Source organism: Cygnus atratus, chromosome 3 (genome assembly GCF_013377495.2).
Source record: "Cygnus atratus isolate AKBS03 ecotype Queensland, Australia chromosome 3, CAtr_DNAZoo_HiC_assembly, whole genome shotgun sequence".
NCBI classification, from domain to species: Eukaryota; Metazoa; Chordata; class Aves; order Anseriformes; family Anatidae; genus Cygnus; species Cygnus atratus.
The window spans coordinates 27,998,912-28,022,752 of NC_066364.1; the positions used below are offsets into that span (position 1 = coordinate 27,998,912).

The window sequence follows — 23,841 nt, forward strand, 5'->3', positions numbered from 1 at the left end:
AGTATAATATCTAAGTTTCTATAACTTAGAAAATTTCCAGTACAACACTCTGGAGGGGAAGAGTGGCAGGTCCATCAATAGGCAAGTAACACATTTCTGCTTTCACCTTCTAGTTCAAGAGGTTGACAGAGGCAGTGATTGAACCTTATTTCCACTCCACTAGTGACCCAAAATTTTCACTCAGGAATTCCTACACATCAACCAAATATCGCAACAGGATAAAGAACATCATAAACCATTCTTAATGTGGAGTTGGAATACAAAATGATGGTTGTTTTTAATAATAAAAAATGGGAGCAAACCTAAAGGATGAGAGCAAACCTAAAATCTGCCTCATGCCATTCAAAAAAAAAAAAAAACTTTACACTAGGTACTCTTTTTTATTTTAGGATGGGTTTTCTCTTCCACTGTATTAATGTTTGTCTTCCAGTCTCTGAGTTCATATTTTCACTTGTTCTTTCTGATTTTAGTCTGACTCCTTTTCACAGTCATTTTCTTCATCTTTGATAACATCAGATTGCCCTAAAAAGCTCATTTTAGGCTCTTTATTCTCTGGCTTCTTTGCCTTTTTTCTTCTCGTTTCTCATTCAACTCTAAATTAACCCATTAACCATCAAAACTCTCATAATACCAACTCTTTTTATTGCATAGTGGCTTGATTCTCCTAGCTTTCCATCAATCGTTCCTTCTTCATGCCACTATTTAATTTCTTTTAATATCTTTATCCAACAGAATTTTTTGCAAATTTCATTCAACAACAGTATTCTTGATGTATAGATTATTTCATACCCACTTCTCCCTCCTTTCTTTTATTTACTACTAAAATACTGATTCCTGTCTCTCAGGTTCTCTGGCCTGGGAGAGTCTTTTGCCCCTATTTCTACAATGTTCATCATTCTAGCTGAAGTTTTAAATTGAAGTTAAATTCTTCTGGTTTATCAACCTTTCACCTACTGAATAGGCTGGGAGAAATCCCAAAGCCAAATGGAACAAAAATTCCTTCACCTTCAATTTTCCTGACTGCCACCTTTCACTCCATTACTCCTGCTTTTCTCCACATTATACAGTCCTATTATAGTTGTACAATTGGTCTTTTCTATTTCATTTACTCTTTTCTTCTTTTCACCAGCAGGTCTGTTCACTTAAATTCACTTTAAAAATACTGTTTTTAAAAATAAAAAATAAAAATAATTTAAAATATATTTATTAATTTCAAGATACTTGTCTACAGTATATGCATTTACACAGCATTACTACAGAAGAATGCTCCTTCTAAATAAAATACCCCAGGCATTTATTCCTTTCAATATCCATTTCTTCAGTTTCTAACTCATAATGTTTCATGGCAACAAAATATCTGATAAAAGTTTCACCTAATGCTTCCTGAATGCATGAATCTTTCTCAAGTGCAACAAGAGCATCTTCTAGCTTCAAAGGGATGGATGAAGGTTTCAGATCAGAAACACGGTTTTCTTCTTGGGACATATCATCATACCTAAGTCCTCTTTTTATTCCATCTAGACCTGCAGCAACTGTAGCAGCGAGCACGAGGTAGGGGTTTGCTGTAGCAGAACTTAATTTATTCTCTATATGAGTACCTTTTCCAACGTGACATTTGACATTAAAGGCACAGCTGTTATCATTATATGCCCATTTTGCATTTACAGTCTCTTTTGATTCTTTACTGTATTTGGAATAAGGCTTACGGCAGCTGGTGGTAGGAGCCATCAAACAGCTAATAGCTGCTGAGTGTGCCAAGAGACCAGATAGCCAATTTGTTCCAATATCTGTGAGCTCCTCAACTCCATAACCAGTAGAAAACAAATTCTTTTGGCCATTCACATCCCACAGGCTGTGTGAAAGAGCCCCTGAATTGTAGAATCCTGATTCTGAGAAAAAGCTAGCTACATAGTTATACTTCTTAGCCACCTCTTTAATGCCTGTTCTAAATGTGAAGGCACTGTCAGCAGCATCTATTCCAAATGCTGGATGAAAAGTGATCTCCATTTGTCCAGGCCCACTGGAAGAAGAAAAGCTTTCAATGTTGGCTCCAGTATAATACATTCCTTCAATGAGCTCCTGAATGAATGTCTGGTCATGGTTATTTAGTATCGTTGCTGCAGGAAAGGATATTGTCTTTGAATTTACAACCTCAGTAATGCCATAAATACAAAATTCATAAGTGAAGGCAGAGTGTAGAGAAAAGCCATTGTCCTGAAGCTGGCTCAGCTGCTTCTTGGCAATGTGCCTAGGTGAGGTCATTAGAGGGTTGCCCAGTACAGTGAAAGAATCACATATCACTCTAGCAGTCTGCTCAGTCCAGGGTAGAATTCGAAACGTTGATAAATCAGGGTTGAGGATTATGTCACAATTAAAATTTGTTGCATTTATGTAATCTATTTCATTATCCTTAGGATTCAGGGTCAGTTCAAGATAACTTCTGGGCATGGCAACACCATGAATTGCTTTTTCCTAAACACAGAGCAGAATGACAGATTACCAAATGAGAAAGAACCGAACAGTATTTCTATGTATGTTAAATTTACAAAACACAGACTCTTAGCTGGAATAAAAGAACACCTAAGACAGTTATCACTGAGGTGGTGGATAACAGCCAATTATGGTGTCAATGTGAAACCCAATGAAAACCCTGGCATCAGATACCCTGATGATTGCTTTTTAAATTCCCATCCATAACTGAAAAAAAAAAAAATTGTTCAACACCTAATCTTCCATGGTCGTTGTACAATTATGGAATCATCAGTTATATGGAAACTTTGCAAGTCAAGCTTTTATTTATAATCACATTTTTAGGCTTTCACATTCTCAGAGCATTTACTTTACATAGATCCAAGTGACCATACAAGACTCATGGCAAAACAAATTCAGTCTGTCACTTCCCTTTAAATGTCATAACGCATACCTCACCATTTTTCAGTTGCAAAGTTAAGCCAAAAATGTATGGATCTGTCAAATAAGGGGAAAAAAGAGGGAGAGGAGAGGAGAGGAGAGGAGAGGAGAGGAGAGGAGAGGAGAGGAGAGGAGAGGAGAGGAGAGGAGAGGAGAGGAGAGGAGAGGAGAGGAGAGGAGAGGAGAGGAGAGGAGAGGAGAGGAGAGGAGAGGAGAGGAGAGGAGAGGAGAGGAGGGGAGGGGACAGGAGGGGAGGGGAGGGGAGGGGAGGGGACAGGAGGGGAGGGGAGGGGACAGGAGGGGATGGGAGGGGAGGGGAGGGGACGGGCCAACAATTATGCCAACACCTACTTAGTGAAACTTGGCTCATGTTTATGTCTTACATTTATTCATCTAAGAGAAAGGATTGCCATCTGAATGATCAGAAGACACAAAATGAACCTAAAAAGGGGGAAACCTTTTAGTTCTGTCTCTGGCTGATAAAACAAAATTTTGCTTATCCAGATGGAATATTTTTTAAACACTTCAAACTGCACATAACAGCTCCTCTTAAAATTAATAAATAAATGTCTGCCTTCTCTAAAACAGATGGAAATCCACTGGTAACAATTCTCACTAACACCCATAAACAAAACTGCCCACTTTGGTGAATACTGCTGCAAGGTATCTAAGCTGTCCATTCAACACTGAAGAAGTACTGAAGGTAAACGCCCTATATTACACCCACCTCTCTGTCCACCAAAACCTCCACCAAAAAATAAATAAATAAATAAATAAATTTTCACTCTCTTCTGTGCATATACATACAGATATATGTGTGTATACACATACACATTTTTTCAGTGTCCAAAAATTTAATCTGTCACCCAAGGCCTCCATTTTTTGAGCTGGTAAGTAAGGTAAACACAGAGGCTGTCTTTGAACAACATGAAATAGACATTTGCAGGTTCACTTAAGTTAAGTTGCAGTTAACCTCTCAAAACAATTAAAATGACAGAGAGAAAGTTTATTTTGATAAAATCTAAATAACACCAATGAAATCAAATTGTATCTAGATGATACAGATGCAGTTTAGGAAAATCTAAAAGGAAAATAATGAAAATATTGCTCAGGCTTCAGAAGTAGCTTGAAACAAAAGTGTTCTATATCTTGTCTTGATGATTTTTTTTTATTTTTTTTGTGATCATGCTTAAAATATTTGTACTGATATGAGTGAAAGTATAATATAGCTATGCACATGAAGTATCACAGAAGCAATATACTGAAAAGGCTGACTAGTCAGGGATACAACTGCTTCTTAATTTGGTTCTTATTCCCTGAATCATCATATGGCAAGTATTGCTATTAAATCATTATTTTCTCATCTGATTGACTCATAGCTAAAGGCATTTTCATTTCCTCATTTTCTTTCTGTTAGTGGTTACACTTTCTCTTTACAATTTACTGATATTCAGGAACCAAAATCTTTAATTGTGTTGAACTTGATGATTCTGAGGAAAGAGATTATTAGAAGCGCAAATAACTGAAATTATTAGATTTACTTCTTTAGATTACCATTTTTGTGGAAAAGAGGGTAATCTAAATTATAGCGGGGGGGGAGGGGGAAAGTATAGATCTTTTGGGAACATTAATAAGTAGAAGGAACAGATAATTTGTTCGAAGTTGAACTTTCTGCCTGCACTTCAAAAATAATATATATATATAACATAAATTAAGGATGATGCCATGAAAATACATTATGATATACCTAAAAACCAAAATACTTACATGAAAAAAGCGAGAAGGAACATTCTTTGATCTTGACACACCGTGGAGGTCTATTGATTCAAATCTGACGAACTGTATGTTGTCTCTGGCCATCTGCTGCTTAATAAATTCAATATGAGAGAAGAGGTGAAGGAGAGTTGGATTTCTGAGGCTGTTTATATCAGGCTCTCTGCTGGATGCTATAAGTGAAGAGGAATGTTCACATCAAACAAAATAATGAATGCTGGAATACAGGTTGTTCTCCTAAAAAAGTGCAATAGTGGCAAACTGACAAAAAACAGTGTAAAAACAGAACTGAGAAAAAGATATGGATCACAAAACATTTTTGTAAGTAAACAGGCAATTTTTTCACCTGAGGATCCATATAGAATCCCTTGTTTTCTGGAGTGGTCTATAATTTGAATGAATTTTTATTGTGATAAGAAAACACAGAAGTATCATGTAGTAAATCCAGGAATTTCTTAGGGATACCTCAGCTGTTTTGTTGGGTGAATTTAGGAGCACAAATATCAGCTGGATATCTGTTTCTCACTGAAACCTGATAGAATTCGGGTGCTGTATTTCTTTAATGCCTTCGAAAAGCATGTGGATACAGAAATGTAATAAAAAGGGCACTTATCTATTAAATCTTTCCCAATACCTTCTGAGGAAGCCTGCAGTCTTCTCCACAAGCAGCAGACATTTAAGAGAAGTTTATGCATTTACTGGAATAGAGTTGCCTTCTTTACTGTATTACAGCAGCTGTAGGACAGTATAAACTTCTTGATATAAAAGCAGTAACGTTTGAGTATAACTTTTATAATGGAGCAGAGACCTAGGCACTGTAACTTCTTTTCACAAACCTCTTCATCTGCCAGATGGCTTTCCTTTTAAGTATCTAAGTATTATTACTATCCAAGCTAAACTGAATAAAACATTAATTTCAATTTACTACAATAAACTTATTAAATCAAGGGCAAAATCTGATATTAAGAAAAAAAAAAGTATAAAGTAAAAGGGTAAAACCAAGGAAAAAAAAATAATTGTAACATCCACTTCTTCTTATGACCTCTTTCCCTTTCATTTGCTTCAGTTGTGAGCTGCTTATTGAAATACCTTTTTTCTTCTGTCTTCTATAAACATCAGGGCACTATGTCCTTAAATAGATGTACATTGAATAAGGAAGTATTGTTTAAATTTTGTGTTACATTCTGTGTTACAATAGCAGCTAAAACACAACTAGTGAGCACAGAATATATGTAAACTATCCTTATCTTACTTATGTCATCCAAGTAATTGTTATTTGAATTCCAATTCAGTTGTCCTATAACTTTGTTTTACAGCATAAATGTTTACTGAATTTTAGCAAATTTGACCTCCTTACGGACCATCAATTAGCCATCTATTAACAGAAAATAAACTGTGGCTATTTATCAGACGGATAGAGTTCATAAACATTCTAAAAAGTGTAAGAAGCCTGAGGTTTTTCAATCTAAAAACAGTGCTCAAGCCTTTATTCTACAAGTGTTTAACTCATGTGTAAACATTAAAAAAGTAAAAACAATTAACTGAAAAAGCAAAAATTGTCTTCTCCAGTTGCATTTGTTATGATTAATGATAAATTTTTCTAGATTTATCTAAAACTAAAATTAACATTGACCTAGTAGTAGTCTAAAACTAGCCTAAATACTAATTTGGACAACACAATAGTCAAAAGACAGACATTTATTTTATTTACAAGATTCTTGACACAAAATCTGTTAGAATCAATAGAAACATTCCCACAACTTTCGCATACTTTTTAGAGGCACTTTGTTATTTATGATATCATTTGTATGTTGTCTTTCCCACTGAAATGATAAGCTCTTGTAAATTATATGATAGATAAAAATATTAATATCTGTCTTAAGACTTAATATCTCTGATTTTGAAAATATGAAAGGGGATTTTTTTTGCATAATATATAGAATGACTGATTAATAACAATACTTATATTTCTCCAGCACAAGTCCCAAAAATATATTTTGTTGGTAGCTGCTGTATAAATCACTGGCAAACTAAGTCCATGAAGCTAGTGATGACTAAAGTTTGGAAAGGTGTACTGAGGATCTGAGTACTTTGTCTTTTCCCAGTTCGTATGGTCTTTAACTAGAGCAATAGCTACTGGAGAGAAGGTAGCTAATAAATAAGTTTCTACCTGAATTTAATGCACAGTCTTACATTCTTATGAGGTAGGACTGTATCCATGAGTGTAATTGTTTCCCTAGCTCCCTGGGACTGTAGAAGTAACAACAAATTCATTCTCAATTCATAAACTCTACTTACAGAAACATGTATGTACATTTCACAGGGTGTTCAGATTTGGTTTCAGATTTTCATTTTAAAAAATATTTATAAATCCATACTGTATTTCTTTTATAAAACAAAATGATACATGTAGATCTTTAGATATTTATGTTTAATCAGTAGTACACAGGAAAGCATTCAATGTTTCTATGTTTCTGTCTGTATTTCCAATTCAAGTTACCACAGAGAAAAAATTAGTATGGCTTATGTTTGTTTTGCAATTACTACAAACTAGCTACTAATCCACGTAAATTATCTACATATATATTTTTTTAATATGAATATACAAAACTATAAATATTATTTTACCCCCTAAATCTACAAACTCTACAAACTATAGTATTATGATTATTTCTAGCAGAAGAGTGATGTCATTCTTCAATCATTACTATTGAAATCATTCAGTTTCCTAAGAACAGCTGACTTCTGTCTAGGGCAAATTGTTAACATTTGCTTTATATTCTCAGAAAAGTACCATCACAGAAGGAAAGTCCGCATGTCCCAGATCAATCTGTCGTTATCTGCTTGTTCAAAGAAATTCTTTCCCATGGTCTCTTGTTAAATCACACAGCATCTAAAGCAAACAATTTCTCAGTTCTATAAGAGGTGACTGTGTCAAACTGATGAAATGAAAAGAACGTGTTACATGTTGCCAGGGGACTTAACAGTGACAGGAAAAGGCTGACCTAACAAATGTAGTAATATTGGAAACTCTTCTTTGAGAAATACAACCACCAAGGTATCATAAGGCAATAACAGCAGATACCAGGAGGTAGCCTCCAGATACAGATCATGCACTGGAGAATGGACCACATTTCCACTGGTCCCCTCAAGTCTCTTCTTCCAGCAGCACCAGCTGTGCTAGATACAACCCTGCTGCAGTCACATAGCTGCTCTGCTCCCTCTTCCTGTCCCATGAGAAAGGGTCTGGGTGCCCTTAGAAAGCTGTCATTGGGTGCTCTAAAGGTCTGTGTGATATTGACCCCCTTTATAAGTCTTGGGTAGACGATATTCACTGGCATTGTGTCCCACGGGATAAATACATTTACACCCTTCTAAATCCTATGAAAATACTTGTCAGTACTAACTTAAATATAGCCATTCATCTTTACATGACTCTGGTCTGTGTATTCAAGAGCAGACAGTGTACTTGGTTTGTACAGCATATTCTTACATTTGTCTTAAAACATTAACAGCCTCTTTCTCAAACCTCATATGACAGCCTTTCCAATGCTATACATCATTCTTACTGCTAGTATTTAAAATCTCTCTTTTGTATCCCCATCTGTTTTTTAACATGGTAAGTAGGAGTACTGAGTTATATTTAAATAGTAGTATTGATATGAATAGCAATCAGAAACATTTACACTTGAAAACATTATGTAATTTAACTTTATTTTCACCTAATTATAGTTTCACCAAAAATGTTTACAATATTGATTTCTGCAGTCAAAAGGTGTTCCATAACTCTTATTTTTTTCTCCCCTACAAGACCTTTGACAGGGGAAGAAAGATGTAAGCATACCAAAAAATTATTAAAGTGTGGGAGAAAGTAAAAATATTTCCCTGATCTGTTTGATTTTCATATTGGAATGTTTTTCCATCTGTTTCTTTGTCTCATTTTATCTTGTTTTCCTTTTTAATCTTAACTCTGAAAATGGCTTTTTAAACTAATGTGGTCACAGAGAAGTTCAGCTCTTTTTCATGAGTTTCATATCTAATTTAGAGGCCAGTTTCAACCATCCATAGATTATTCTTTCCAAACTGTATGACAGTACATGACATGGCTTCTCAGAGGAGCTACATTATTGAGAATTAAAATACAAAATATAATTTTATTTACCAATTGATGGAAGATAAAATAAAAGACTCATTTTTTCTATCTTCCAGGGTGTTTTATAAAATGGCTGTTCTGTATTGAATGAGAAAATGATCACAGTTTTATATAAAAGTTAGAGACGATTCCACCTAGACAAGAAAAGTTGAAAATATAATATGTAGAAATGTCTGAAAATAATAATGTGAGTAATACCTAATCGATAATCTTAAATATGATGGATCTAGAGTGCCATGCCTTTCTTCAAACTCAAATAGAAAAATTGGATTTAAGAGAGGAATCATTAAGCCAAGTTCCATGAAGTGAGTTATACAGTATTGCAAACTAGATAGCCCCTTCTGAGTTAAAAATATTTGAACTAATGAGGAAAAAAAAAGTCTTAAAAAAAAAAAAAAAAACGAGTGCAAGAACCACATTAGCCAAAAGTAAAATTATTTAGGGAAAAGAAGGTTTTGCACAATAGTCAAGGTAGAGACTAAATTCTTCTTGAATACATTATAGAAGGAGAGGTGGCAAGCAAAGAAATCAAGCAGAGAATCTATTTCACTTACATTAGGTCTAAACTAATTGTTTTGGCAATTGTTACTATCACTGTTATTAGAGAGAAACTAAGCATTTCTAAAGGACAGGAAGAATTACTGTCTGACTATACCTCTTTTTCTCACAGAGCTACAGGATGACTAGCTTACTGCAGGCACCAGAGACAGGTGAGAAGAATTTCACCCAAAAGGGTACATAATAGAGCAGAAAGATAGGATGGAAATGCTATCTGAGCATTTTTGTTTTGTATAGATCAAGAAAAAAAATGGAAAATCATACAGAGTCACACAGCAGGAAGAGATTTTCAGCTATTGGTATGGAAGATAAAGGACTTAGGAGTTTTGGTTTGCTTTAAAGAAAAATATCTGCTCTTACAGCTTGTGAGGCAAAAAAAAAAATTGTAGCAAGTTATATACAGCTCAGCTCTAAGGAGAAAATGAAAGAAAAAGAAAATATGATGGTTTGTTTGGCAGAAAATAGGGGCAATCAAGAAGGTTTAGGAAGGAGCCAAGCTTAAGCCAAGTTATATTCAAGTTGAGTTCAAAATGTTGAAAAAGCAATATCAGAAAAAAAAATGAACGGCAGATAGGGTATAAGGAAGGAACATGATGAAATAGCATAGCATTGTTTTTTTCTCTTTGGGAGAGCTGTGAGAACAGAACAGATTATATAAAATATAAAGCAGAGAAGACCAGCAAGTCAAAAACACTGTCTTCCCCACAGTAATCTCCAAGGTCATGCAGGAATGACTCCAAGAGGTACTGAACATGATCAGCCCAGAACAGGATTTTACAAACATCTCCAGTCTCCACTTACAGCTCCTAAAGTGTCTTTATTTCTACTTCCTGATCACTGAGCAAAATCAGTGGGAACAGACATGCCTCTTCCAGGTGAGCACAGGGGTGGTGAACTCTGGCAGCAAGGAGTTCAGACTTTGTTAAAAACATGTGGACAAACATTGGTTTCTGTGGAGCAAAAAGTCTATGCTATTTGCATTCTATGAAAGTCTTCTTTTCATACTTCTGCCTGTAAATACCAGTTATCATCCCTTCTAACTGCCTTTTTACCAACAGTGAGAGCTTTGAACATGTTAAGAATGGCATCGTGAGATTACTCATTGTAATGGAAAAGTGCTCATAGAATCGATTAGTTCCCCTCTTAAGAAATATAAGAAATATAGCCTGTTAGCAGCTATTTAACATATGGGTCCGTTCCAACTCAGGATATTCTATGATTCTATGACATGCTTTTCCTTAAAAGGAGAATTTACCAAAGGACCTAATAGTAACTTGAATATTTGGGGTCAACACGTGAATAACTTCTCATGTTGGAGTTTTTCTTCTGTGCACCTAACATTTCAACAGTCACTAGGTAACTTGTGATGCCTACAGCTATAGTTAAGACATATTTTCATTCTTCAGAAATTTCCTCCACCCTCCTGCAGTTCCTGATCCAATGCTGGTCACATTTGCATGTCCTTACTTGACATATGCACGAGATCAGCCCTGTTGAGAGGACTCATTCCTGGAGCTGTGCATATTTTAGCTCTTCCTTTTTTTTTTTTTTTTTTTTTTTTCTCAGCTACAGACCAGGATGTACAAAAGGGCATTTGAAGCCCCCTTGATAGCCCGATTACAGTGTGTTGCCCACCCACAGCTACATGGAGATGCTGCTGTCTCTTAAGATCCAGAGGAGAGTTTTGTCCTAAGCCTGTGCAGCGGCACCAGGTTGTTCAGGTCCCTCTGTCATATACTGGGTGGCCCAGATGGCTGCTGAAGCCACCTGCACTCCCCGACTCTGGCAATTAATTTCTTTCTGTGACAAAGAGAACCCCACCCATGTTGTGAATCATGATCCTTGGGAACTCCAGATTTCTCATGTAAAATTTTCTTCGGTCTCCTCTCTGGTTACCACAGTATAAACATTTCAGTTTAGCAGTATGTAAAGCAACGTGGGATATGTTTTCAGTTCAGTGAGGTTAATATACATTTATATTATATACTACATATATAATACGTGCATTCCTGTGTGTATATCTACATGCTATAAAGTGTTGTGTAATGCTATACACATGAAACTTCATCTGCATTTTTACTGTTTGGAAGACTCTCTCTTGGTCTCCCAAGATCATAGGCAGTGAACAGCTTACGAAGCATCTGATTATTAATGACTACATGCTAATTTGCAGAAGTGCCCATAATTATCATATATGGATACTTATGCAAATAAAATTCATAAATTCATATTAATGCAGTCAGTAGAGTTGACTAATTAGCTGTGTTAGCTTCTATCTTTCCATGGTGATGAATTAAATTCAAAGAGCTTTAGTTTCAGCTCCAGTTTCACTGACAGTGTCTAAACAGTATTTTTCATATTGGCCAAATACTTTGGGTGTAATTTATTTTTTTATTATTATTATTATCCTGCATTGTTAGTTATTATTATTATTATTAATAATAATAATAATAATAATAATATATTATTATTATTATTGCCCTCAAACACTTCTTTTCACAAAAGAGCTGGCAAGCAATATAAAGTATTCAGAAGATGAATAGAAATCCCACGCAACTTCCAAACAGAATTTTGGAACAAATGCATGGACTTTTTTTTTTGAGAGATGTTAACCAGGTAACTAGCATGGCTGTATTTCAATCCTCTGCATTACAATAAGTCCCAGCTATGTTTTAGCCCTCCTATTGCTTCCAGCTAGTGATTGTCCCATAACTGAAAGGACAGGTGTGTAGTTTTAGAACAGTAAGGTATACTCCAGACATCCAAATATCTGTAAGTGCTCAACATAACAACTAAAGAATTACACTGGGCACTATTTATCTAATAATTATTTATTATAGTCATATAATTTCAACGCTGTCCTACTTTATATTCTATATTAAACAAAGACACAAAGAGAACAATCTGTAAATCCAATGTTTGGAAAATTTGCTGAATATGGGTAGTATTTCAGATAGACACAGTATAGATGTATAGTATACATGTCTAGATCCAAGACTTTTGTTCAATCACTTTGGTAACTAGAATGTTCAAGATAATATTTTAGTCATAAAAATAAAATATTTAGGATTTTTTCTTATAAACCTTAATTAGCAATGAAATATTGTTTATGCAAAGACTCATTAAAGACTGCAGAATTTTATCTAAAGCTTTCTTCCCTTCATTTGAGCTACCAAGTATATTCAATGAAGATTAATTTCAAAGCACACACATTTCTATGTAAGTAGAAACTATTTCTACACAAAGAGTGTGTTGGTTTTCGTTTTCATTTATTAATGGAACTATAAAAGTATACACGGCACCCTGTCATTTGTTTGGTCAAAGACAAACGGAATCCAAACCTTACGAGACTTGTTTTGTTTTAGATATGACAAAACAGGATTCCCTCACCTCCCTTCATAGTTAGTTTTCAACTAGAGTTCTCTCACAGTCTTTGTTACTGTCAGTGACACAGATAAAAATTAACACCAGGTTCATTTAGACATTTCAGAGTTAGGAAAATAATCTAAACTAAACATGTAGAATTCTTCTCCATTGAGGGGAATGAGAAGCCAATTTCCCAAGGCCAATTTCTCATTAACCATTCTGCCTTTGAAGAGAGGATGACTGTCTTTGTCTTTCTCTACTGACAAAGAAATGAGCTTGACTAGATAGACACTTTAGTGGCAATATTGTGGCTAAAATCTCTCTGTGGAGTCTACAGTTAATCTAATCTATTCCTTGTACTTTTTTAATGGTGTTATGACAAAGAATAGTTTTTTATATTTTTTAAAACTTATTTTCTGGTTTTGCAGAAAACAGTAGTAATCTAAATTTGGCAATAAATTTTGCTAGCCTTTCAGCAGGGAAAAATAAAAAAAAAAAAATAAAAAGCAATATTGTAAGGGAACAACATCCATTGTAGGCTAAGAAATAATCCTCTAACTTGTTTATTCTAATAGACAAAAATAGAGAGTGGTTTGAGCACAAAATATCATTTCAGACCTTTATATTTCTCATATAGTGCACTGAATTAGCTCTGATGATCATAGAATCATAGAATGGTTTGGGTTGGAAGGGACCTCAAAGATCACCTAGTTCCAGGCCCCCTGCCATGGGTAGGGACACCTCCCACTATGTACAACTATTCATGGATATCTTATTCAGATTTGTTCAAACTGGCTAACACAATGTCTACTGAAAAATCCTCCTGTGGCCAACAAAATTTGGTATATTCAAACTGTCTGTTTTCAGGGCACATACAACCGTGTTTCTACCATCCGAAAACAGACTTTTCAAAGAGCAGAATAACTTAATATTGTTATACAAATTTAATTGTGACTATTACATTTTATTATATAATCAATGATGGACAATTTTTTTTTATTAATGAAGAGTTAAGATTCATATTTATTGTATCAGTCAGATAAGTCAGAGGACATCATATCTGCCCTGAGAAGCTGATGATGTTATCTGATCCTGATACTCCTGGAAGTTTATTAACCTGATATCTCTTCAACTGGCAAATTGTTGTTTGCGTCCTTCCTGGAGCAGACACAAAGCAACTAACTGCTCAAGCCCATTACATTATTATAGTTAATAGTAACTTTCAGCTTGCTGATCCAGCTAGCCCAGAAGTTTAGTTTTTACTGTTTCAAAGAAACCACTACCTATTAGTAGCAATTAATTGGCTCTATAAACACTTCCAAAATGGACTTATTGAACAGCATGAAGATAAGTGGAAGTTCTCTGCCTCATTTGCTTTTCTTCCCCTATAGTTTATATTAGATGTTTTGCATTCCAGTCCTCTCACAGGACTAATAATTGCAAACATCATCCCTACATGGGAGCAATTTCCACTGCTGGATATGTTAACAAAAAGGAAATTTTAAGAAGCCCAAATGCCTTCAGAGTTTTTCAGTGTCTAGCAGACCTTTGGGAAATGTTGCCTGCACTTAGTTTAAATGAGGAAATATTTCAGTTTTAATGAACATGACATGACCACTTGTGCATGGCAGTTTTTGGCAGGCAGCTTGGCATCATAAATGCCTTACTTTCTAAAAAACTCAACATAGATGTAGGGTAGAACTTCTGATCCACCCCAATGATACAGAAACTACGGGTGTCAATTTTCTCATTAGTTCTGACTAAATTTTGCAACTTCACAGAACCCCACAAAATAACAGAAGCATTTTCTTTAACGGCACAGCAGGTGATGGCTAAATATCCTTACCGGTGTGGCTTGCAGAAGAGCCGAACTCAATCTCCGGAGCAGTGCTTTCTGCACTCGTAGAAGTTGCTGGTTGTCTCAGAATAGGTTGATCCACCTCACCGCCTGCTGGCTGTTGCTGATCAGACCCAGCAGAGCTGAGGACCAGAAGAGATTTGCTCTGCTGTCCCACTCCGTCCTTGTGGAAACTATGGTACTTTTGATTCTCTTTTCCAAAATGGAGACTAAACATCTCAAAGGATCTGCCCTGTTTGTCAGCTATTTTCTCCCCAGGCTTCAGGTTTTGCTGAGAAAAAGTGCCACCTGACCTGCCACTGCAATTGGGCCCATAGTCAGGCAGAGGACCTTCACTTAGAAGTTTTTTCAGCTCTTCCAGACTTTGTTCAGAAATGCCAGGTGTGAAGGACTCTGCAGTACTTCTTCCTTGTGTGGTTGCAGTACTCTCCATGAAGCCTGTCTTTGTCATATGAAACTTGCTATCTTCATCTGTCCTACCCTGTTCTTCTTGTATACAGTCCATCTTTTCACTGTCCTCTTCCTTGTACACTGTGTCTGTACACCCAGCTTTTTCTGTGTTGCTGGCAGCTTGTGCACCCATAGGCAACTTTGTTTTATCTGGTGTATCTATCTTCTTACGCATTTTTTCTATTACTTTTTTCCCAGTGCCGGAATTTTCTGGGATTTCATGTGTTTCCCCCGACATGTCTTCTTTCACGCTGCTGACAAAATGGGAACTGCCACTATCCCCTCTGTCTTTTTGCACTGGAGGAAAATTAGTCAGGTTTTGAAGAGATTGATGTGATGGTGGTTCTGAACAACCAGTGATTCCTTGAAGATGATGAGGATCTGGGATTTTCGAGGTATGAGACAACTCCGTCTTCTCATTTTCTAACAGAGGAACATGCTTTGTTGTACCTTTGACTCCTTTTTTCTTTCTGAAACTACATATATTGTTGCCATCAACTTCATCATTGGCACTTCCAGATGTGTTCTGTAACCAGCAATAAAATATACAACTAAATAATATGCATGAATGAAACAGAACATAGGAATGGTCTACTAGCACCAGCTTCATTTACCTTGTGGCATTTCCATCACTTCTTGGTCATGGAGGTCTCTGTGGATACTTACTACCTTCAAATTATGCTATTTGGATAAAATTTTCTTACTGAAAATTGAGTGAGAAGGTCTTAGGTTTTAAAACAAAACTGGTCAAAGTACCTTCATAATTTAATTTTTAGGCAGACTTAATAAATGAAAATATAAGACCCTGTACACTGTGTGACATCATTTGTCCAAAAAAGTGGCTTTTAAATGTGAAAAAGTGTATTTTAATCATTACATTTATACATGTTCTTGTTCATATCAAAAACATTTGTATTTATAAAAGAAATAAATTGCCTTAAAACACAGAACGCTGCCAATCATTTGGGATTGTATGGGAAGTGAAACCTAAAAATAATCTGGCTTTAACTGAATTTCAAGGATCTAGTCTGGCCAAATAACCAAACTCCAAGGGCAGCTGTCAAATGAACAAACCTCTATTTGGATATATATTGAGGAAAGAACCAGAAGATGATGTTTACCTTTGTATTTGGCATTGATATGATTTACATTGTAGTGTTGGGAGCAGATTTTTAAATTGATATAAAAAATATGGAGATGGTGCAAAGAGGAGCAACAAAAATTAATCTGTTAGCATTATCCCAGAGAATGTCAAGAAGTGTCTGAATCACCTCTCCTAAGTAAACTGATAGGACCATGTGTGGTCCTATTACTGTGGGTAATTACCCCATCACTGTGCGTAATTAATTATTTTGCAAACTATCAAGGTAGGGATCAAATTCTCCATCTCATGATGTCCCAATGAAGACTCTGTAATACTGTTTAACCAAAATATATATCACTCCATAGCTGATCACAAACTGTTATATTGCTCACGAAATCCTGCTCAAGCATTTATGGATGACTAAGCAACTTAGCCAAGAGTTCTTGGTTTGCTTGGGTCGGACTGGAATTAACACCTGTAAAATCACTGGGAAACTGAGAGATACCATCTTTATTACTGTTCTTCACCTTTTCCACAAAGACTAGACTCTGTCCAATTTCTGAATTTCCAGAAGAAATAGGGATCTGCACAGAAGCAAAGTGAATGCCAGTCTGGATAAGGCAAAAGAGCTTCCTGCTGGCAGACAAAAGCATTTAGAAGAAAAGGCAGTAGTGTATGAAACATACATGGAAGGAAACAGTCACATGGCTTCCACTAAGATAATTAATAGCTCCCTTTTTCTGTATTATTCCTCGTATTTTCTCATTATGTTCACTCATTACACTGTTTTCCATTAATGCCCCAGTCAAAAAGGCATAAGACCTTTTTTTCCTGAAACAGAGCTCAAGGGAATATTTCCTTCCTCTCTCCCCCTTGCTCTGAATCTCTGTGATGCACTTAACTACAGCTTCTCTTGGAGCTCACTGGGACACTCCTGCTAGCCCAGAAAGCAGATGACTGCCAGCTCTCTAAGAAGGACATGACATTCTCTGCGTGTAACTCCCTTGCACATATCACAACCGTGACTTGGTTGGCTCTTTGAATTGACATGATTACTGTCTCATTGACAACAGAAATCTTTGCTTACCTCAATTTTAGCACTCAGTTTCTAATGATTCCATTTTGTCATCAAAAAGCTTTGGTTTATTCTCATGAAGTGATTCTGGGTGTACTCTGATACCTCTACACATTCACCCATGTAGAATAGGCCTAATTCTTACAGCTCTGTATCATAACAGAATAAAAATGTAATGAAGTTTCCTTCATTTACATTCAGTAATGTTCCTGAATAACAAAGCAGACAAGAACTGCTTATAATGGAGCATTTTAACATCCTCATTAGTAATACAACTTAAGTGAAGCTAGGGAACTACTGATTGCCAAATGGAGAAACCTAAATCATTTTGAAATGAAATAGGCATCAAATTAAATTTCTAGATATATAAAATATTTTTTTTCCGAAAGGAGAGAAGAGTTTCATCTATGAAAACTATAATCATTAAAGGATTGCATTTTTAATGAATTTATTAAAAATATTTACTTAAACGTCTTTTGCGGCAAAGACTGCCATCATTAAAATATTCAGATTTCCTCTTTATGAAGTCTTCATATTTCCTTTGTCTTCTTCAATAGCTTGAAATCGGTAACATAACATAACAATATCTGCATTTCTGCCCTATAATGCATTTCTGTATTCTGTGCTTAAAGATAACTACTGAAAATTCTAATGTTAGATTCAATTCTTGTCAGTTGTCCCTATTGTAGATCTTTGAAAATATGTTGAACATAACTAAATATGAACACGTCCTTTTGTATAATACTTAGATATTGAAGTCAGACAAAGAGTAGTTCATGTAACAAATGTAAAACATCAGAAATCTACCTGTTCGTGTAGTTAACCATGCTAAATGATTTCCTGAACACAAGGTTCACATTATAATCTTTACCAAAACAAATTCCTTCTGAACAGAGAAGAGAAGGATAAGGACTGACCACTTGTATATCCATTAATGGAAACATTTCTTCATAATAAAATTCTAACGGCCAATGTGGCTATAGTACTCTGCAAATAATTTATTTTCTCAACAGAAATTGAGGCTACGGTACTGCATTTTTATCGTAGGATATTTATCATAGAAAAAGGTATTGTGCCCATTGCTCTTAAATAAGAACACTGACCTTTTTTGCATTTAAAGAAAATAAAATCTTACATTTACACAGAGAACAATCTATGCATTACTTAGGACCCTCAGCACAGGGCACTCTTTGATTTTGTCTCTGTGTAAGAATGATTCTTCTAAATAAACTGAGATATGTATGGATTTTCATTTTAAAGTAATTTAATGTCATTTTCTGAAGTGGACTAATGCTGAAGTTTTTGCAAGGTACAGTTATAGCATCCTTTCATATTAAAAATAGTCATATGCATGAGTTATTATACAGCCTTACTATCTAGTAGTTTATGTGTGTGTCTACCACCAGAAAGAGTCTAGTGCTTGGACACAGAGGCAGAAGAACCCAGGAAATAGGACCTAAGAATTTTCTCATTAATTTATTATTTCTAGAAAGATTCATTTACAAAATACAGAATCAAGTCAAGTATCAGCTTGAAAGACTTAGCTGGATAGTGATCATGACATAATTTCATTGAACCATGCGTCCTGCTATGCAGAAAGGAAAAAAGAAATATTCATGGCACTAATATGGCAAAAGTTCTAATTATTTTTTATGTCATTACTGAAATTACTGAATGTTCCTACATTTTTGTTACTGTGTGGCAACAATTAACAGGAGCTACTATAGCTATGTGAAAGTTCTTTCAGCCAACGTTTGTTTCAGAATCATTCATGGGGTTGTTTTTTTTTGTCTGTTTGTTTGTTTGTTTGTTTCTTATTTTCAAATATTTACTGACACACTCAGTCAAAGATCTTGAAAGTTTTGAAGTTTTCTTCTCTTTCTTAACTCATAAATACTCAGGTGGTGATTGCCAGAAAGGTTACTTCCAAAATGTAAACACTGTATGCAATACTATGCAATAAATCTAAAGTTTAAGTTCTCTAAAAGATGTATCTGATGTTAAATGTCATTGATAGGTATCAGTACTCTGCCAAGTCTTGACTTCTTGGGACTTCTTGCCCCAGTGCTGTAACTCATGCTGGTACATTGATCCCCTTTGCACAGGGGATTTGGCCCTGGAAAGCTTTCAGTAGGGGTGGACCACTGTGAGTCCTACAATAGGCAGGAAGACTAGGGGTGAAATAGACTGAATGTCTTGTTATTGAATAATTTCAATTCACACAAATAACAGCTTTGCATGTCTTCACTAGACACCGAGTGTATCATGTCATGTGCACAAGAGTCTGGATGTTTGTGACTATCAACAGAACAAAGTTCTCAAACTACAAACAGTGCTTCAGGGCTACACTTATGTATTACAGCACTGTATTAGGGTGCTATACAAAATATAGCACTATATGAAGTATAGCACTAATACCGTTGTATTAGGGTGCTATACAAGAGAATATCCTGCTGTTCAGCTCTCACATGACAATGGCAGGTAAAAGGTGTAGAGAACAGAAGACAGTATCAGCAAGCAAATATTTCAGCCCTGTGCAGATGAAATTGCTTGCTCTACTTAACCCAATTACATGCCACTGCTGGCATGTCGTCAGGCTCCTACAGCTGAAAGACATTTTATATCTTGTGGCAACACAAAAGCCATACATCTAAAGCAATTTATCTCAATCAGTTTGTGTTCACTTCTCAGCTTTGTTCAAGCTCTGAAGTGGAACATTAACTATATCATGAAATACAGCACTGCCAAATGGCAGTTCATCTGTAAACCTGCCAATCCACAAGCCAAGAACATTTGGAAATGTAAAGTGTTGCCTTTGGGAAGAATAATAAGCACAGGAATATCTGGTGTGTGGAACAGGTGAAAATCCGAGACAGTTCTTGAACCTTTACCTTAGAAGGCTTTTATAGATGACTCAAAATATATCTGCAATGTACTATGAGAAAAATTCAGAGGTTGCAGAGGGAACCTTCTATTTTTTCTTACCTTTTGTTTCCTTCCTGACCTTAGGAAAGAACTCAAACATTATTGGGATTTATAAACCTCTCTAAAAAAATCTACTGACAGAGAGAGACAGAGAAATGAGAAAATAAATAAATAAATAAAATAAATAACAAAAAACTCATACTATAGCATATGAAAGGAAAAAAAAAGGGAGAAAAGAAATATGGTTTAAAAGATTCCCTGAGTAACTGCAGATGAATAGCTGCACTAGGATTTATATCACAGAAAGAAAGTGAAAGAGAGAACAGTGAAACTCCAGCAGCAGCTTTTATATATATAATCAACAAGATAACCCAATGTTTCTGCTACTGGCTATCCAAAAACGTAATGCAGCCACTCAGCAAACAGCACTGGTGTATCAATCACATTCTTGTTTTCTCTATTCTTTCAGATTATTAACCAATTGTAGCCATTATTTAGTTAGGAGGTCAGGGAGTCAGGAGGTCAAATTGTGATGATCTTCCTCTGTTATCACTAAAGATTTTTCAAGAATGGAAGACTCATTGTGCATAGAACATCAAGACATGAAAATCTGGTATTAAAATTCAAAAATATGTAAGGTGTGTTTGGCTGAATGTTTTATTTATTTAAAGTTAAATAGCTTCACACGGGTTTGAATTTGTTTTTCTATCATAAAAGGCAGTGATGAAAAATTTAAATTAAATGTTTCCAGTCTAATTTCCAGTCTAAAAAAATCTTAAAATATTGTTCAAATGATGTTGACAACTGGCCTTATTCACATTGTTTGAGCATTTTTCCAGACTTCAAAAGTAAACCAATTTTTGTATTGCACTTTATCTTTCAATTGTTATGGAACAGTAAATGCTGAAGAACTTTCTCTGACCCACTCTGGCTGTTACCAGGTTACCCTTTGCAGCTTCCTCTGTTTGGTACAGTCAAGTTAATTAATGTTTTCATGTGGCAACAAACCTCAAAAACTAAAATTCAAGTCTTAGCAAGAGGTGCTCCTTAAGACGTTATATAACAGTGTACGTAAATCTAGTACATCCATGTCCAAGTTTTTTTCTCTGTCTCTTCCCCTGACAGATGGAAAGGGTTACCCAGCTGCTTGCTCCAGCAACCAGGCAGCAAAGGAGCAGAGGATGATGGAATAATTATCTACTGCTGGGAATTAATGCAGCTTCACTAGAGTCACTGGAGCTACTCAGATTTATACCAGGAGAGAATTTGGTCCATGGAGGAGAATGCCACAGAAGACAGCACAGACATTTCCAGGGAGTTGCTCCAGGAACAGAGAAGGATTTTGGTTTTTTGCCTGCAGTGCTAAAACAATGTATGCTACTGTCAGTAGACACTGGTGGTTTGTAAGCTAGAGACATGAAGATTACAGCACATTGTCAAGTTATTGCTGTAACTAATTTCTCTCTCAGTGACCTTGTTTTATAAAGTGGTTCTCAGAGAGTGATTTACTGCTACAAAAACCTCCCTGTGAAGGACCTGCAAGTGGCATAAATATTAGGTACATGTGATTGTTATGCAGTTAGAGAAGCTGTGAAGCACAATCTTGCCATAGGTCATGGGAAGATGTGTGATAATGTTAGGAGCAGAAGCAAAGTCTCCTTTCTTTTTTTGGAACTTTTAAATATACTCAGGATTATTAATGTCCTTCATGGGAAAATGAATAGAAGAGTTTAGCTCACTTATTTTCACATCTGACATCTACCTTCATCTGCTACTCCCATCCAAAGCCTTCATGCTACATATCCAATTAGTAGATTAGCTCTCAAGGTCATTGATTCACTGCTTCAAGGCTGCAGAGTCCTTATGGTAAAGTTATTTGCAAATATTTTCCCTTGGACTGTGCCACCTGCAACATGTAAGAAAATTCCCTAAAGCAAGATGGAGTCTCAAAATTAAGAAACTGATCCTGCTTTCAAAATGACTTTGGACCAGAAAAGTACATTGGTGGTGTCATCTGCAACTTGCAGTAGTGTAAATGAGATGTAAGAACAGGATCCATTTAACACATGACTGATCCTCTCTCTGGAAGACATTTGCAAGGAAATGGACTTAATGATCTACAGGATTTTTATGTCTAATTTCTATGACTCATTTCATATTCAAAGATGGTCTGGGAGGCAGCTAGTGACTCACAGAAGGTATATCTCTAGCATAGTATTCATTTGTTCACCTTGATAAAAAATTTTAGTAGCCTCAGGAAGTCTGCCTTCACCTTTACTTCCAAGCTACCTTATATCGTTCCTGGTATTTTTAATTAAACATTTTAATTTCATGTTTTTCACAATGAGATCTCTTGGACCCTACCCAAGATAACAGTGGTTGTTGTTTTTTGTTTGTTTTTAATTTTGTTGAAAATATTTATTACAACTTCAGGGTCAGAATCAGCTTTAAAATGCACTTATGTAGAAACTAAGCAGCTCCAACTCCACTCAGCTCATTAGAACAAATTAAGAGCATCACTTTCAGGTCAGACATTTATCTTAGTGGTTTCATTTACATTAATGGTGTCAATCTACTTTTCCACAAATACTAATGGTCAGATTTTAGACCTCTATTTCTGATACTTTTGCTAAAGTTATAAATGAAAGATATAGGAAATTAAAATGTGTTAGACTTGCTTTCTAAGGTAAATGGTTGTTTGAGCTTAAACCAGAAGTCTTTCTTTGACCTGCATCTGGCTCAGAATTAGACCATGCACAACACACATGCATGAAGACATACACATACACCACAATTAAGTATTTGCTCACTTAAAATCTTGAAGCAGATATAAAATGTATTTTATATCATATTATCTGCTCAGATATCATTCACAGTCAGTCCCTTACCTCCTGAGTAAGATCTTTCTTCTCGTTCATGTCCACTTCATTCTAGTTCAAGTCACCATTAGAAATAGCTTGGTAAAATTCTAATAGAAGTACATCCCGTATTTATAGGTATGGACGAAACAAAGGTTAGTTAAAACAGAATTGCTGTAAAGTTCTTTTCCCAGAAGGCTATGCAGGTAATGAACCATACAGAGCAACCCTAATGTGTCATGGCCAAGAGCACCACTTTCTGGAACAGTGTTAAAGTAGTAAAATAACAAATGCACATTATTAGCTGCCTGCCTGGAAACAAAGACAACTGAGTATAAAACTGTTTTGCTCAACTTTTCTCCTCACAAAAGGTTTTTTTGCTCTGTAGCAAGCCATTTTTGTTCTAGAACAGAAGCTATTGTTAGGCTCCTTCGAGGTAAAACCTATACTGGACTTTATAACAACAGTATGTTATCAGGGCACAGAGGTAGGAATTTGAAAGGCACAGCACATTACAAGAACAACACAAAGTACTAGACTGCTGTTCTAGGTGCTTGCATGTAGCTAATTAATACTGGTGGATCTGGTTTTTGTAGACTTGGGGAGAAGGATTTGGGTTTTGTATGTTTGTTTGTTTGTTTTGTAGTGTTTGTTTTTTGTTTTTTGTTTTTTTTTTTTTTCCATCAGGTCTCTAAAATCATATCAGTGATCAGATAGCTAAGGTTGCCTTTCTTATACTTCTTTAGTTATCTGTTTTAATATGGATTCAAAGGACTATGTTTAACTGATATTTCATTCATCCAATTCCTTTATCTGACCTAATGTTAGAGG

At 35.6% G+C, this 23,841-nt stretch overlaps 1 protein-coding gene across 1 annotated transcript; it reads right to left on the bottom strand.

Annotated features, from left to right (window-relative positions):
* Positions 1–1,272: 1,272 nt before the first annotated feature.
* LGSN (lengsin, lens protein with glutamine synthetase domain) lies at positions 1,273–23,070 on the bottom strand. Its single transcript, XM_035543077.1, has 4 exons — positions 23,041–23,070; positions 14,607–15,594; positions 4,678–4,856; positions 1,273–2,472 (listed from the first exon to the last, which is right to left on the bottom strand). Exons 1-4 carry the CDS (start codon positions 23,068–23,070, stop codon positions 1,273–1,275), a joined length of 2,397 nt encoding a protein of 798 aa, XP_035398970.1.
* Positions 23,071–23,841: the final 771 nt, after the last annotated feature.

Bases quoted from the DNA above. Each gene is read 5' to 3' on its own strand.
- LGSN (XM_035543077.1), bottom strand. From the start codon at position 23,070: ATGAACGAGAAGAAAGATCTTACTCAGGAG. The intron at 15,595-23,040 runs GTAAGGGACTGA...TGCTGGTTACAG, and splicing joins AGAAAGATCTTACTCAGGAG to AACACATCTGGAAGTGCCAA. The intron at 4,857-14,606 runs GTAAGGATATTT...CTTCACTTATAG, and splicing joins CTCTTCTGCAAGCCACACCG to CATCCAGCAGAGAGCCTGAT.